Source organism: Lissotriton helveticus, chromosome 10, assembly GCF_964261635.1.
Source record: "Lissotriton helveticus chromosome 10, aLisHel1.1, whole genome shotgun sequence".
NCBI classification, from domain to species: Eukaryota; Metazoa; Chordata; class Amphibia; order Caudata; family Salamandridae; genus Lissotriton; species Lissotriton helveticus.
This window is the reverse complement of record NC_136071.1, coordinates 807,655,153-807,669,173: the sequence shown is the minus strand read 5'-3', so window position 1 is coordinate 807,669,173 and position 14,021 is coordinate 807,655,153. Positions and strand designations below refer to the sequence as shown.

At 42.4% G+C, this 14,021-nt stretch overlaps 1 protein-coding gene across 1 annotated transcript in view; it reads right to left on the bottom strand.

The window, feature by feature from the left end:
• LOC144784538 (patched domain-containing protein 3-like) overlaps nucleotides 1-14,021 on the bottom strand; it is a 40,751-nt gene that overhangs the window by 9,425 nt on the left and 17,305 nt on the right. The window contains exon 2 of the mRNA XM_078663401.1: nucleotides 11,623-11,744. Within this exon, the coding sequence (XP_078519527.1) occupies nucleotides 11,623-11,744 (122 nt within the window). The remainder of the gene's footprint in view (nucleotides 1-11,622; nucleotides 11,745-14,021) is intronic.

Here is a 14,021-nt window from a genome sequence, read left to right as displayed (position 1 = left end):
TAACAGTTTAAACATTGGTCAAGTTGAACCTACATTCCCCTGACGTATTGGAAATGCTGATGTAGATCTGAGCGTTGTCATTACAAATGAGGCGCTCCCGGATGTAAATGCTGAGCATGCTCACCAAGGGGAATATGTACACTTTTCAAACAGGTGTGACAGTGCTGAGTCCTGAGGGACTTTGCAGGGGATGATGGACCAAATCTGATAGGGAACAAATTAAACCTGTTAGGTCTCTTATCTAGTGTTAGACCTGTCAGCCTTAGGGTGGTCTTCCCCCAAATGTTTTGCCTTACCTCCTCGATTTTGCTGCACTTACTTTTGTTGGCCATAGGACTCTGTGCACTTTACCACTGCCAACCAGAGCTAAAGTGCTGGATTGTAGTGAAGACGCCAGGATGCAGGCACCATATCGTAACTAAAGGATTGGACAGCACGTACTCGTGCATCACCGGGACAGAATTGGAAGCTAATTGCTTCATTTTACGTGATTTTTTCAGTATAGATTAGATTAATATCCCGCTATCCACCCGCACTGGCGTCAATCCCGACCGTATACTTGATTAGCTTGTTATTATACTTCTGAAAAACCTTCCTTCTGCCGAGACTTAGAATACCCCACCGGGTTGGAATTATTACTGGCTATGGGATTACTGATTTTGGATTCGGCCACTGAGCCCTGAAGAGTCGGAGAACGCTGTTTCTCTGACGAAACACATATCGGCTGGCTGTGTGTATTGTGTTTGATGACCAATTAAAAAGATCAAAGCCCTCAACGCTGGATTGGTTCCATTTGCTTTCGAAATTCGTCCACATGATGTATTATCTTGTATGAGTGCGCAGGACTATTGTTATGAAGTGCTTATGCTCACTGCCCTCAAACATGGTTAAATTGGCGTATACCCAATTGACATTCTTAATTACTTATAAGTCCCTTATATAGTGGTATATAATATACCCAGGCCTATAAATTAAATGCTACCCCTAGGTGTGCCTCATTTATTATGCCACCCACTTAAGTTGCATCTTAAAACATGTCCCAGGCCTGCCACTCCAGCCTGAAAGAAGTTTCAAAGTGCCATGTCGACTTGGCAAAAAAAAAAACTTGCTAAACCTTAAACTCCCCTTTTATGACATAGAAGCATCCCCAAGGTAGGCTCAAGGAAGCCCATAGGGCAGGGGCAATTGCAATTGTAATTAAAGGGTTGGACATGAACTCTTAAGTTTTACATGTCCTGGTAGTGAAAAACTCCTACATCTGTTGTTTCACTACTATGATGCCTAACCCTCCCATAGGATGATACTGGAGAAAAAACATATTTAATGGTGAAGTCTGTTTCTTTATTATAATTTTGAAAAATGCACTTTTAGAAAGTTGGTATTTTTCTGCCCTTACCCCCTTTGTGCCTGTAGCCTGCCTTTGGCCATTTGAATGGGTGTAACTGATATGAAATCCTCCCAGACTGTCACACAATAGATGGATTTGGTGTGCCTGAATGGGCCATTTCATGGAAGGATGGAGGGGGCGTAGCCCCATTTGTAACTGAATAGGAAGTGCTCTGCCTTCACACATAGGACCTATCACCTCCACACTGTCACTACAGCCAGCTTGGAGCCAGGGAAAGGGAGTCAGGAAATGTCATACCCTTCTAAGCCACTGTCTAGAAACTTCTCCCACCTTCCAGAAGGAGAGCACAAGGGTATGAAAATAGGACCTCAAGCCAACCCTTCAGTTCACTCCTAGACCTGTGGCCGGACCCTCAGAGGACTGCCTGCTGTTGTTACCTGCTGTGTACTCTGAAAAACTGCTTTACCGAACCTAGAATTACTGTTCTGTTGCCTGGAGCCTGCCTTGAACCCTCAAAGGCCAGCCCTGCTATTGAGCCCTGCATCTTCACCTAAACCTAGGACTGACCTCCTATTCAGAGCCAGAGGGGCACAAAAGGTTCACACCATCTTTAACCTGGACCTGGACCTGGACCCAGCCAGTGTGAGTCTTGACTCCCCAAGTGGTGTCCCATCAGTCCTGGACCCTTAGTTGTGGTGCTAAAGGTGCCCAGATGGGAAAACTCAAAACCTGAGAACTTATATGGCCAAAACCTGCTCTGAGAACCAGGAGGAGACTGAGACAGACCTGCTCACCTATTTATCTAAGGTGCATCACTGGCTGGATTGACTTTGCGGTTCCTCCCGCTACTTTATTTTCCTCTGCAGCAAATCTTGTTCCACAGACTTTAGCTAGAGGTGTATCCGGCCCCTTGGAACTGTCTTCAGCTACAGCTCTATGAATTTTCACTTCTAGGAATTTTCACTTAAAAAAAAGTGACTAGGTCTGAGCGTACAAATCTTCACCACAGCTTCAATAAAGGCTATCCAACTACAACATTCCCTCCTCGGACACCTCCTGCAGCCTTACCCCACTGAACTTTACCTTCTCAGAACATTTATCTCAACTTTTCTTCGAAGTCCAATGGTAAGCGCTGACTAGGCCCAATCCACTGCTTGTATCCAAACCGTGCTCCATTGCGGTAGGCCTTATTATTTTACTTTGACCCAGTGTCGCATGACTAAATGTCCATAGTTGGCGCTTTCATCTTTTAGTGACTCATTTTTCCTAAAACCTAAAACATTCATAACTCCTGCTTTCCTAATTGGATTTATTTTTCATTTCGGTGTCAAATAATTTATTAAAATTGTGGGATTTTTCTTGTGTTGTGTTTTTTTTCTTTATTACTGTTTCTGTGCTGCTTATATACTTACACATGGCTTCTAAGTTAAGCCTGAGTGCTTCTTGTGCCAAGGTACCCAGGATTAAACATGGTTAAATGTATTAATTTTTCTGGTTCACCCTGCAAGGGATTGCAACTGTTGCTTGACCACGGCTCACACCCCAGTCAACCAACTACCTACCTAATTTCTCACATCTAGAAATAGGCGATATTGATTTGTGGACTAACTCAATTATTACACCAGTCATTACGAGGCCACTGTGTAGTAATGTGTGGTCAAATGTGTCAAAATTTGAAGAGATGTCAAATGGAATGAAATTATGAGGCTGTCCTTAATGAAAAGAAGCAAACAGTTATTCTCTGGAATTCATGGGTGTGACGTGTGCTGAGGATGGAAAGACTTGTCTTAGGTCCTAGGTAAGCAGAGAGGTTGTAATTTGAAACTATTTTAAGAATCTTTTTGGGAAGCCAGAAATTCATCTGCAGTTCTCTTTGGATGTCAGTAGACTTTGAACTTCTTTAAAGGCAGAGTAATTAGGGCATGTTATTTACTGGTACGTGCACTTGTTTCAATGAGACACTTATGAGTCTGGTGAAAATTATATGGGGTTCTATGTTCAAGGCTACAGAACTGCAGATTTTCTTGGGTGCTTGTGTGGTTTTGAGTGAGCTAATAATGCTAGATATTTTGGCAACACACACAAAGATTTTTCACTGAATGAGATGTGTTAGGAAAACCATTCTGTGCTTATCATGTGAGGTGATTTGGGAAAGACAATTTTAACTTAGTGACTTCCTAATGTCATGGAATGCAGCCCTGGGGATCCATCACAGTTGCTCTGATGGGTTAATCTTGGCAAATAGTAGTAGGTGTTTGACAGGTTGTGGAAAGCCTTGAGGAATTTGGTAATTTGGTAAACGACAGATTTGTATTTCTTGATGGTGGATGCATGAGATTGTGGTCAATTGGAAATGGTTGTTTAAACCAGAATCATTCCAGGATTTCTATGTGGAATTTCAGTAGGCTATGTTAATTCAACAACCACTTACTTAATGAAGGCACCAATTCATTCTTAAATGTGGACAGGAGCCAGCGGGTCAAGGGTAGACGTCAATGTCATATCCATTGAGGCTAGTATGTCAGATGTAGAAGAATTATGCAAGGGTTATGCAATAGTGACCACTTAGAGAAAGTGTTTGTGCTGATCTTTTTCAGGTTTTTGGTCAAACGTGTGGCTGTGCTGCATGCCATGTTGAGATCACTCGGAACGCAGACGTTCATGATGGCATGATTGGACCAGGAAATTGGTAGTCAGGAATAATGAGATGATGAGGCTGAGAACCTCAGCAAAGATGAGGTGAAGGCTGAGGGCAGCTTTGTGTTTTGAACATTTATGAGGATCTGAGGTTACCAATGTATTCAATCAGTCTGTGGGCATCAGAGTTTCTAGATTGTTGTCCTAAACATACAAATCACCCAAGATGATTGGCACTAAGCATTAGGCATACGTGTCTTTTGACTATCACATGGGTCATTAGTGTCCTATGACTGTCATGTATGCAGACAAAGCAGTTACCATCATCTGTACTCATATTCACTTCTAGGGAAACTGTTCCATTAAACCTCTCACAATGTTTTACCCCAGGAGTTATACGTGCCTTACACAATTCAGAAATTAAATGAAAATTGTACCACATCCTATAAGTGCCCAGGTCCCAACTCCTCAATGTCACCGTGTAAAGTCACTGGGTAACAATCTCCATATATCTTTCAATACAGGGGCACCAAGTGACATTGTGAGCCATTTCAAAGCAGAGGAAACACCTGAAAGTAATGCTGAAGATTATGCCATTTCATCTGGGGAAGGGTGCTGGAAATACTAGAATAACAGTGGCATAGCTAGACCTTTTTCTGACTGTGGTGGTCCCTGTGTTTTCAGGTAAGTGCGGGGGGTGCTGGCGATCCCTGCATTTTCCGCCCCGCTGTGGCTGCTTGTAACTGCAGGGGGTCCGCCACCTCCAAAAACTCATGCCCCCCGCTACACCACCGTAGGATAGACTAATAGTGTGACATACTACGTCTTCATATGGGGAAAATATGAATCGCAGCATCAGTGAATTGGTAGATGTACATGATCATTTAAATTGCACAGGTGAGGATGTAGACCAGGGAAATTTCATGTTATTTCATTGTGGTCCTCCTACAAACTAGATATGATGATGATAAGAAGAGTAGAGAGGTGACACTGCAAAGGTTTAGCCGGAAATACAAGGCTGAGAGGGCTGTCAGGGTACAGCCTGCCACCATTGGCAGCATGGGTATTGAAGGCAGGAGATAGCCATGACAATCAACAGAAATAAGCTAAGCTATGTGTAAAACCACAATTGTGGTGCAGGTGCATAGCTTGCGTAGTGCTGTCAGGCACATGGCTTGGGTGGCTGGTGTAAGTCTAGAGGAGGAAGTCCACAGTGTGCTAATGACGCCCAGCTTTGGAGAACATGCCTGGGGTGTGAGCTAAATTATGGGTGAATTGTATAGAGCACAAAGTCCACAATGAAAGCCTTGTGGTAGGGAGTAGTGAGACATACTTGTATATATCAATCAAGAGACAAGGCCTGATGGGTGTGCAGCCCCATTGACAGGCATTCCTCACGGTCAGAGTCAGGGACAACACACCATCGCATCTACATGTTACGCGGTTTGGCCTCCACTTCCTCTGCATCTCTGTCTCTGTAGTGAAAGAGCCACTTTTGTAGTCTGGCACCCTATGATGACCTCCAACTACCACAATTTTAATTGATTTTAGTGTGTTATTTTACCCTAGCCTTAATGTAGGATGGTCCTGCATTTGCCTGCTTCTCTTCTGTTCTGTAATCTTGCTGTCTTTCAGTGGGAGCTGTTATGGAGTGGAACAGTCTTGCCAAGAGCAGAGCGTGTGGGATGTGTATTTGAAGGTGTGCAGTTGTGCTGGAATGTGTATTGTATTATGCATTGGTGAGAATTGTGAGTTCTTACTATTGGCTTTGACCATTCTGTTTTCTGACTTTACCTTTCTTTATGGCAGTGCTGACTATTGCCTTTCACATGCTCTCATGTCATCTTGCTTTTCAATTCCATCTTGCTTTGGGCCTTTCTGTCCTGCACAAAGCTGCAGATGCGAAGAGGCCATATTTTTCTTTCCTCCTGTTTTTCGCACTTTTCTGACTGGAGGAAACCGGTTCTTATCAGAGGAATGTACATGGTCCATCTCGAAGCCATAGCAAAGGCCTGATCAACCGATGCCGTGGCCTTGGAGCAGACTGTTACAGGCTCTCATGAGAACGAGAGGGTGAGGCTTGCTAGAAGCTTTGTTATGTTTGGATTTGTATTAAAAGGGGGAGCCTTCACTGGTCTGGTGGAAGTTTGTGAGTTTGGATTCTGAGTGAGGGCAGACTTGTCGATCTCGGATTGAACCCTGATTGCTGAGCTCTGATCCCCGGCTGTGTGAAGATTTCCCCCGGCCAGAAATGGGCAGTGTATGCATCAGGTGATGCATTGAGTTTTGTGGTTATTGCCATTGTGATGTGAGCCAGTGGCTGTGATCGTTTGAGGTGTTTTCTTTGTGGTGTGGGAGGTGCACATCCAGAGTGATCCTCTACTCTGTATATATATCTTTCTGATCACTTGCAGGACGTCCAGTGAGTTATTGCTTGTTTATTAATCAGTATAATTATTGATTCATTCCATTTAGATTATACGTTTGCTCAGTTATTGATTCATGCCTTTAGATTATAGGTTTGCTACATATATTTGAATCTAATGCATTTGGTATCTGAGACAGCCTTTGATTAGAGAGTATTATGTAATAAACCCCAAGCCTTATTCTAAAAGTGATAGTCTTTGTATTTTGTTAAATAAAACTCCTTTCAAAAGGTGATGTTTGTTTGGTGTTGCAGTCTTGCTGTGCCAGGGGTGGTAAGACATGCTTAAAAGTGTATATTATTCAAAGGTGTAATGATATATTTGCCTCCCAGGTGGGAGTGCGGTGATTGGGTGTGGCTTATTGGTGAGAAGCCACTTTCTAAACAGTCTCCTGATACATCAATGAACATGCAGAGAGTAAACTGACAGACTACATTGTGAACGCTTACCACACTTGTGCATCATCTTACCAGTCACAAGGTGACCTTTTTGCCGTTATCCCCCACTTGAACCCACTCACAATGTGCTTGGTGCAGTCTACAAGCGTGATTGAGAACTGTAATGCTATTTTATTTATTGCAAATTGGTATTTTTATCTAACAAAGTGAGCTGCTCCTGCGTTTTTAATGCAAAGTGCATTGGTTAATTTACACGGAGCGCTTACATAAGCTAACCTTCCTTTGTATTAGGAGATTAATTTGTAAAAGTCTATTTGCACATTTGCTCGATTTGCTCAGTGTTTGTCCGGTAACTCACTCTTCTTTCCGGCTGGGGTGGTGTCACAGTATGGGGGAGGCAGGCAGGGCTGGGGAGCATAAATTCTCATAGCTACAGCATACTGTGGAATAACCATTGCTTCAAATAAAAATATAGTGCAGGTTATCACTATTTACAGATACTGAAAGGTGGCAGTACTCTCCTATTAAATGAATTGAAACAGTGTTTTGTTGAGAAGTGCAGGTACCCTCACCTTCAAATTAAAGTGCAGGTACTCAGTACCAGACAGTACCTGCCCATTTAAAGCACAGGGAATAACATGCTGCAATCTGTGCTCCCACGTAGATTTGTCCATGTTTTGGACAACATTTCGCCTAGACATTTCAGCTGATCTGTGGGTGAAATGCTCCTTATCCACCAAGTTTCACAGATCTCGTAATCCCGATAGACCAGCTAACTCCATTTACCAGCTTCATTGAGATTACCTGGGCACTGGGAATAAGATCACTGAACAGAGGGCCATAATTACTTCTGCTCTAGCGAATCACAACCTCTAACTGCAGACTAAGAGAGAGGGAAGGTAAGCCCCCACTTGTTCAGACATAAAGTCGAGATTTACACTACACTAGTAAAACTGTCTGATGTGGATAATGCCAGCACCAATTTGTAACTGTATTACTTTTTTGGTTTTATATAGCACAAAGTCAAACCAAAGATACAGGTATCAGAGCTCTTTAAATGGACATCAATTTCATTACAGACAGACACATTCATTAGGTCGAGCTTGTTCGACCTGTTATATCTCTTCTGTGGGGTTTGGCACAGCCCCCAATTGCCATTGGCTGTTATCTGGGTCATTGACAAATGCTGGCTTGTTATTGGTTGTTTTGCTTAAATGTCCCTCCTTTGTGGGCTCGCTGGTGATTTCACTAAATGATTGTTCTGTTTGGCCATCACACTATACAGCGTGTGATGTCCTCTCCTCTCTCCTCCTTCCCGTCTGATTTTTCTTTTTAATAGTTTTCCTAAATCTGAGGCAGTGTGAAAAGCTGTTTTCACATCACCACAGTGCCTCTGCTTCAGGCCTTCACCAAGTTCGCGTATCTAATCATACACTGTCACGGAGGTAGTAGAGTCAAAGCATAAGTCTGAATGGCAGGTTATCCCACAAAAATAAGGAGAGAGTGTAGCGCTGGCAGCCCCTATGTGTTCGTGCTACTGTCCTTTCACTTTCTTCAAAGAGAACGCGTGGCAGTCACAATCAGTAGCGGCCTGTGGTGGGAGTGCTGCCGGGCGCTGACTAGGGGTGGGGGGTAGTAAACTTCGGAATACAGCCGCACAGAGGTAGGTACACAAACAAATAAATAAAACAAATTTTGTTGCGCGTGCTGCATCGCATTTGGCAATGCAGTGCGTGCAATGAAATTAATTTGATTTATTTATTTGTTTACTTACCTCAGTTCTGCCAAATTCTGTAGTTCATTACCCCCACCCTCCTCCTCCCCTGCCCCATTGCCCCACAGCACTCCCTCCATGGGCCGCTACTGAACTTCCGTTCCAGCTGGTCCTTGTGGGCCTGTTTCACTTGCACACATCGTCCCATGTTCATTGTGGACAAACTAAGCCACATTCAAAATGACAGAAGTTGCTCTTTCATTAGCAAAAAGGGCTTACCTGGCTGGCCTCCATCTTGGAGATGGGAATTGACAGCCGCCATGCTCATGCTTTATGCGTTCTTGCATTCTTACATAATAAGCCACAAATGTTGCAGTTCATTAGCGTTTTTTTTCTCAACCACACCACTATTTTGGTAAAATAGAGTTTCTGGCAAAGCTTAACTTAATTGGTTTATTTACGTACCAAGGACTAGTCGTGCATTTTGGATTGCTGATATTAATGACGAGGATGGAACTGGGAATCCGATAGATTGTGCTTCATAGAGGGGTCATGAAGGAACTTAGATGGTTGGATTTATATATTTTTTAATTACATAATTTACGTTGTTTTGTATTTGTCCCATGATAAGTTGCTGCTTAGCTAAAAACGTTTAAGGTCCAAAACGCGAGGCCGATTGGCTATATGCCAATGCTTGTTTTAAGAGGCGAGGGGAGATTAAATTATTTGCTCTAGCTCTTCCCGACTTATGATCTAATTCTATGTACCTGTTGTGCCAGGATGTTCTTTTTTTATGATGCAAAGTTTTGTATTCTCAGAAAATGTATCAATACAAATATTTTTTTTTAAATAGTTATTATTTCCGATCGACTAGCCATGCCAAAAGTATTTGAATGGCGTGATGCATAAAACCTCTCACCATTAGCAGTGCAACATGACATAACACCATATTTTTGCTCTTGAGGAAATATTTTGATGAACATATTTTACTTGCCAGCTAGCTTTAGATCGTATTTACAGTTTATCTACAAACATGCATTTTTCTGCTCTGACATAAAATATGTTTTTTGCCATTGAGCAGATCTGACAGATTAAGTTCAAATTAAAAATCAAATAAACTTTATTCGGTTCACACATTATGAAACCATAAAAGTTACAGCTTACAAATTCTAATACATAGCCATTTAAAAAAGCACAAGACACATTTCATTACATTAAAAGTACAGACCCAAATGTACAGTACAAAAATTCTACTAAGTATTCAATAGTAGGGGTGTGTGGGGAAGTACACAGTGATTCCAGTGTTCAAAAAAAAATTTTTTTTAAGACAAAATGTATCTTACAGTGCATATTCCAAATCCTTTAGGGGTCCAAACATTTTCTAAGTTTCATTGAACATCTCAAAAAACCTGCCACAAAATGGATACATTCTGGTCTTAACAACAATAAGTAATAGAGAGCGGGGCGTACCTGTCTAAAATTTAACTTTTTTAAAAGAGGTTTTAAATAAAAGTTCCTGGGGAATTCATAGAACTTGCAAAAGAACACAAATTGCAGCAGATCCTGTGGAGACGTATTGTCACAGCCACAGGGTGCTAGCACTTTCCCCTTATGACTCCCTCTAGGAACAGCTAATAAAAGATGGAAATGATCCATTCTAAACCTGATTAACAGAAAACGCTCATAAGAGGGTACCGGCCATTGTAGGTATGGTTCCAGCTCTAGAGAAGTCCTGAGTAGTATGTGTTTTCATACACTGTTCTTTAACAGTTCTCTCTCCTCTCTTACTACTTTTTTACGTAACAGAAAAGAGCTCTTTACAAGGTCCACATCTTCCCTGGTGATACAATCAGGTGTTACAAACAATTCCGGACATCCCAACTCTCTAAAGCTCCTCTGTAAATATTTAAGCCAAGGAATAAAAACCATATGTTCTAGGCTCAGGGTTTCCTTTAAGATTTTGTGTGTAAGGTCGAGATGTTCATTTAGCCCACACTTGAGCCAAAAGATTAGGCGACGCATGGCCAAGGTGTCACAGATGTATGGGGTACCCGTTTCTTCGTGAACCGTTAGGTTCGCCATCCCTTGTGGGACGCACAACAACTGCTTTAAAAAGTTGTTTTCGGTCACTTGCAGGCCCTCAAGACCAGACTACCCCCATAAATCGCTCCCGTAACTAGCTATAGAGATGCTTTTAGCTTGATACATTTTCAGCATTGCGGCCACGGGCGATAGCCCATTTGGGCAGCAAAGCTAAATAGTGCTGCGTACGACCTAATAACCTCTTCTTTTGTTAAGCAGAGCGGCCCAGTTCAGTTTGTCATCCAGTAGGACGCCCAGATAGGAGAAGGTTGTGGTTATAGGCACTCTAGCTCCATTTACCTTAAAAGGATACTGTTTTTTGGGGCGCTGCCCTACCTGCATTACAAATGATTTGGAGTTGTTTATGGCCAGGTCTCTATCATCCATAAACCCCCGGAATGCATCAAGTAGGGTCTGTAAACCTTTAGGGGTACGTGTCAGGAGGACGACGTCGTCCGCATATAGCAAGATAGGCAGTCCCCGGCATCCCACATATGGATAATCGCCCCCAGTCTCCCGCAGAGTTCCTTCTAGGTCATTAATATAAAGATTAAAAAGAAATGGTGCAAGAATACACCCCTGTCGTACCCCCGTTCTATTTTGAAGTTCCTGGTCACCTTGAGGTAAGAAGCGTATTTGATATTTGCCCGTGTATCTCTATGTAGTTCCATCAGAAAGTCCACCAAATTGTGCTCCACCCCCATATTCCTCATGGATTGCCACAGCTTTTCCCGATTGATGCAATCAAAAGCCGATGACAAATCCATGAAGGCCAAATAGATTGTCCCTGGGCGGGCGATGGTGTATTTTCCAAGGATCAGGTAGCGATTAAGACATTGTGCCATGGTCGAATGGCCTGGGCGAAACCCAAACTGGGTGTCTGAGATGATCTTGTTATCTTCAGCCCAGGTAGTCAATCTCTTTAAGATGACTCCTCCTAGATTAAGTTACATCCTCTCACAAAACTCAGCCCCATGCAAATGACAAACTCTTTCGTTCACAGAAGTGAAAGCTTACCTTAGGCATGATACAATGGAAAATGCTATGGTTAGAAAATATGTGATGGAAAATAAGGGGATCACAGTCTTCGTATTTCCTTCAAATTCTACTTGTCGGGATATCGATGTAAAATAGGTCACCTGTAACAAGGAGAAGAAATAGTTGGATTGGAGCTTGTTACTTCCAGGTAAAATAAAGCAAAAATGCCAAGACTTTTTTTAACCGCTGTTGTATCCTTGTTCTTTTCACTGTTTGTTGGTGACGGCGATGATCCTTTTTTCTGGGCACATTTATATTACAACAGTTATAGATGCCATTGACAACACCAATAGGTCTGACATGTATTCATCTGGTGAATATATTTTGTGGTGTAAAGCATGGAGATTCTCTTTAGACAAGAGTCATGTTAAGGTGTGATTGGGTAGATGGCTATATCTTCATTTACGAAGGAACGAACAGATAGAAGGAGTAAAGGAGATAAAGAAAGTGGCATCGAGTGTGGTGCTGATACAGAGAGAAAATGAGAGAAAAAGACAGAAGGAAAGGCCAATGGAGATACATTACAGTTTAGTGGAGTGGAAGATCAACCGCAAGCAGATGGACTTCTAAGCCACTAAACCAAATCCACAAGATCAGTTAAAGTTCAAGAGCCATATGATGATGGGTTGGTCCATTTGCCACAGGACTAGTGGGTTGGTATGTCAGAAAGCCTTTTCTACTTGAGGCAGATTTTCTGAAGAATATTCTTCCTACCCATGAGGCCCTTCCAAGACATGGTGGTCACATGGAGGGTACTGCTTACCTTTAACACTAAATGTCAAGTACCTTCTTTAAATCCATCAACTTTTCAGTAATTTCCTTGCCGTTAGGATGAATCCTGGGACATACTTGGGACATATAAAATGTATTTTATTTTAATTTACACACATCTTAAAAAATAGCCCTTTGTGTTTCTAAAGTATGAAATCGGCCAGAATAATCTTAAATGCCTTTCCTCAGTTTGGAAAATGCACTCTCATATTTGAGGAGTAAGGATGGGTTTGATAGGATCCAGGATAGAGAGATCCTGCAGTTAGCTGGAAGAAAACACATGAAAAGTGCTGCCTCTCAAGAGTATTTCTTGCCTTAGTGCTTAAAATAGCTATGAATTCCGCTTCCGTCGTTGAGAATTTGCTTTTAGATTAATGGCTGCCTAAATATAGGCTATGCAGGATACGTGTAGAGTAACCCATATATTCTCTGCTTTAATTCAATCGTCATCTGTAACCCTGTTTGAGGTCCTCATTGCCTGGAGAAGGAAGGATGAGATGTGGATCACAAGCTATGAACACATTATAAAGTGAGTTTATTTTGGGCCATATACTGATGGCTCAGTAGAGAAAACGTTTGTGTGAGAAATTAAAAGACAGAAAATGTTAATTGGGAGCTACATTGTGGAGCTTGTGTTGCTTGGAGCTCTTGATCATAAGACTTTTGGTGACTACTCAGTGCAGCCAACCCCAAAGCTGTGTGCAGCATTAGAATGCTTGACTATAAGGGGATGGCTGCAGACCATGCTGTGTAACCAATCGCCATGTCCCTCGGCCTCGGCTTTCCGTATGGTAATAAAATATATATTTTTTTTTTAAACCCTAAAAATTAACTGAAAAAAAACAAAGGTTGATGCAACATTGTAGTTAAGTGTGAAAAATAGATCTGAAACTGTTAAATTAATTTTTTTTGAAATACAAGGAAAAGAACAACGCTTAAAGTGACGTTATAGTTAGGTGAATATGTCAGTGCTAACAAAACGTTTTGACCTAAAAATAAAACACATAAATTTGCCAGCTATAATTATCAGAGGTAACTATAACGTGAACCTGAGCCATGCACTGCTTATGCCCTCTAGTCCCATCTAAAATTAAAAAAGGTGCCTGAAGGGACAAGGAATGAGTGCAAATTCCTGAAGTGGTCTCGGGGCACTACTTGTGTCGCCTGCTGCCCTACAATGATCCTTGCGATGGGATGCATTAGGGTCTTCAACCTTTTCTGGAATGAGCGCTACTTATGTTCACTGAAAAGCATCCTGAGCTACTAATATTATGAGAGATGTAATAGTGACAACCAATGTTCCCTCTAATTTTTTTCCTCTGTGTGCGGCAGTGGAGGGTCTCTGTGCGCTGCAACCATGGCTATGTGCGCCAGGAACCAAACCTCGCATGTCTGCGGCGCCAAATGCCACTCGTGTTTGGTGCCCTCCTGCCCTCTGTCCCACTCATTTTTTGTGCCTTTCTACCCTCTGTCCCACTCGTTTTCGGTACCCTTCTGCCCTCTGTCCCACTCGTTTTTGGTGCCCTCCTGCCCTCTGTCCCACTCGTTTTTGGTGCCCCCCTGCCCTCTGTCCCACTCGTTTTTTGTGCCTTTCTGCCCTCTGTCCC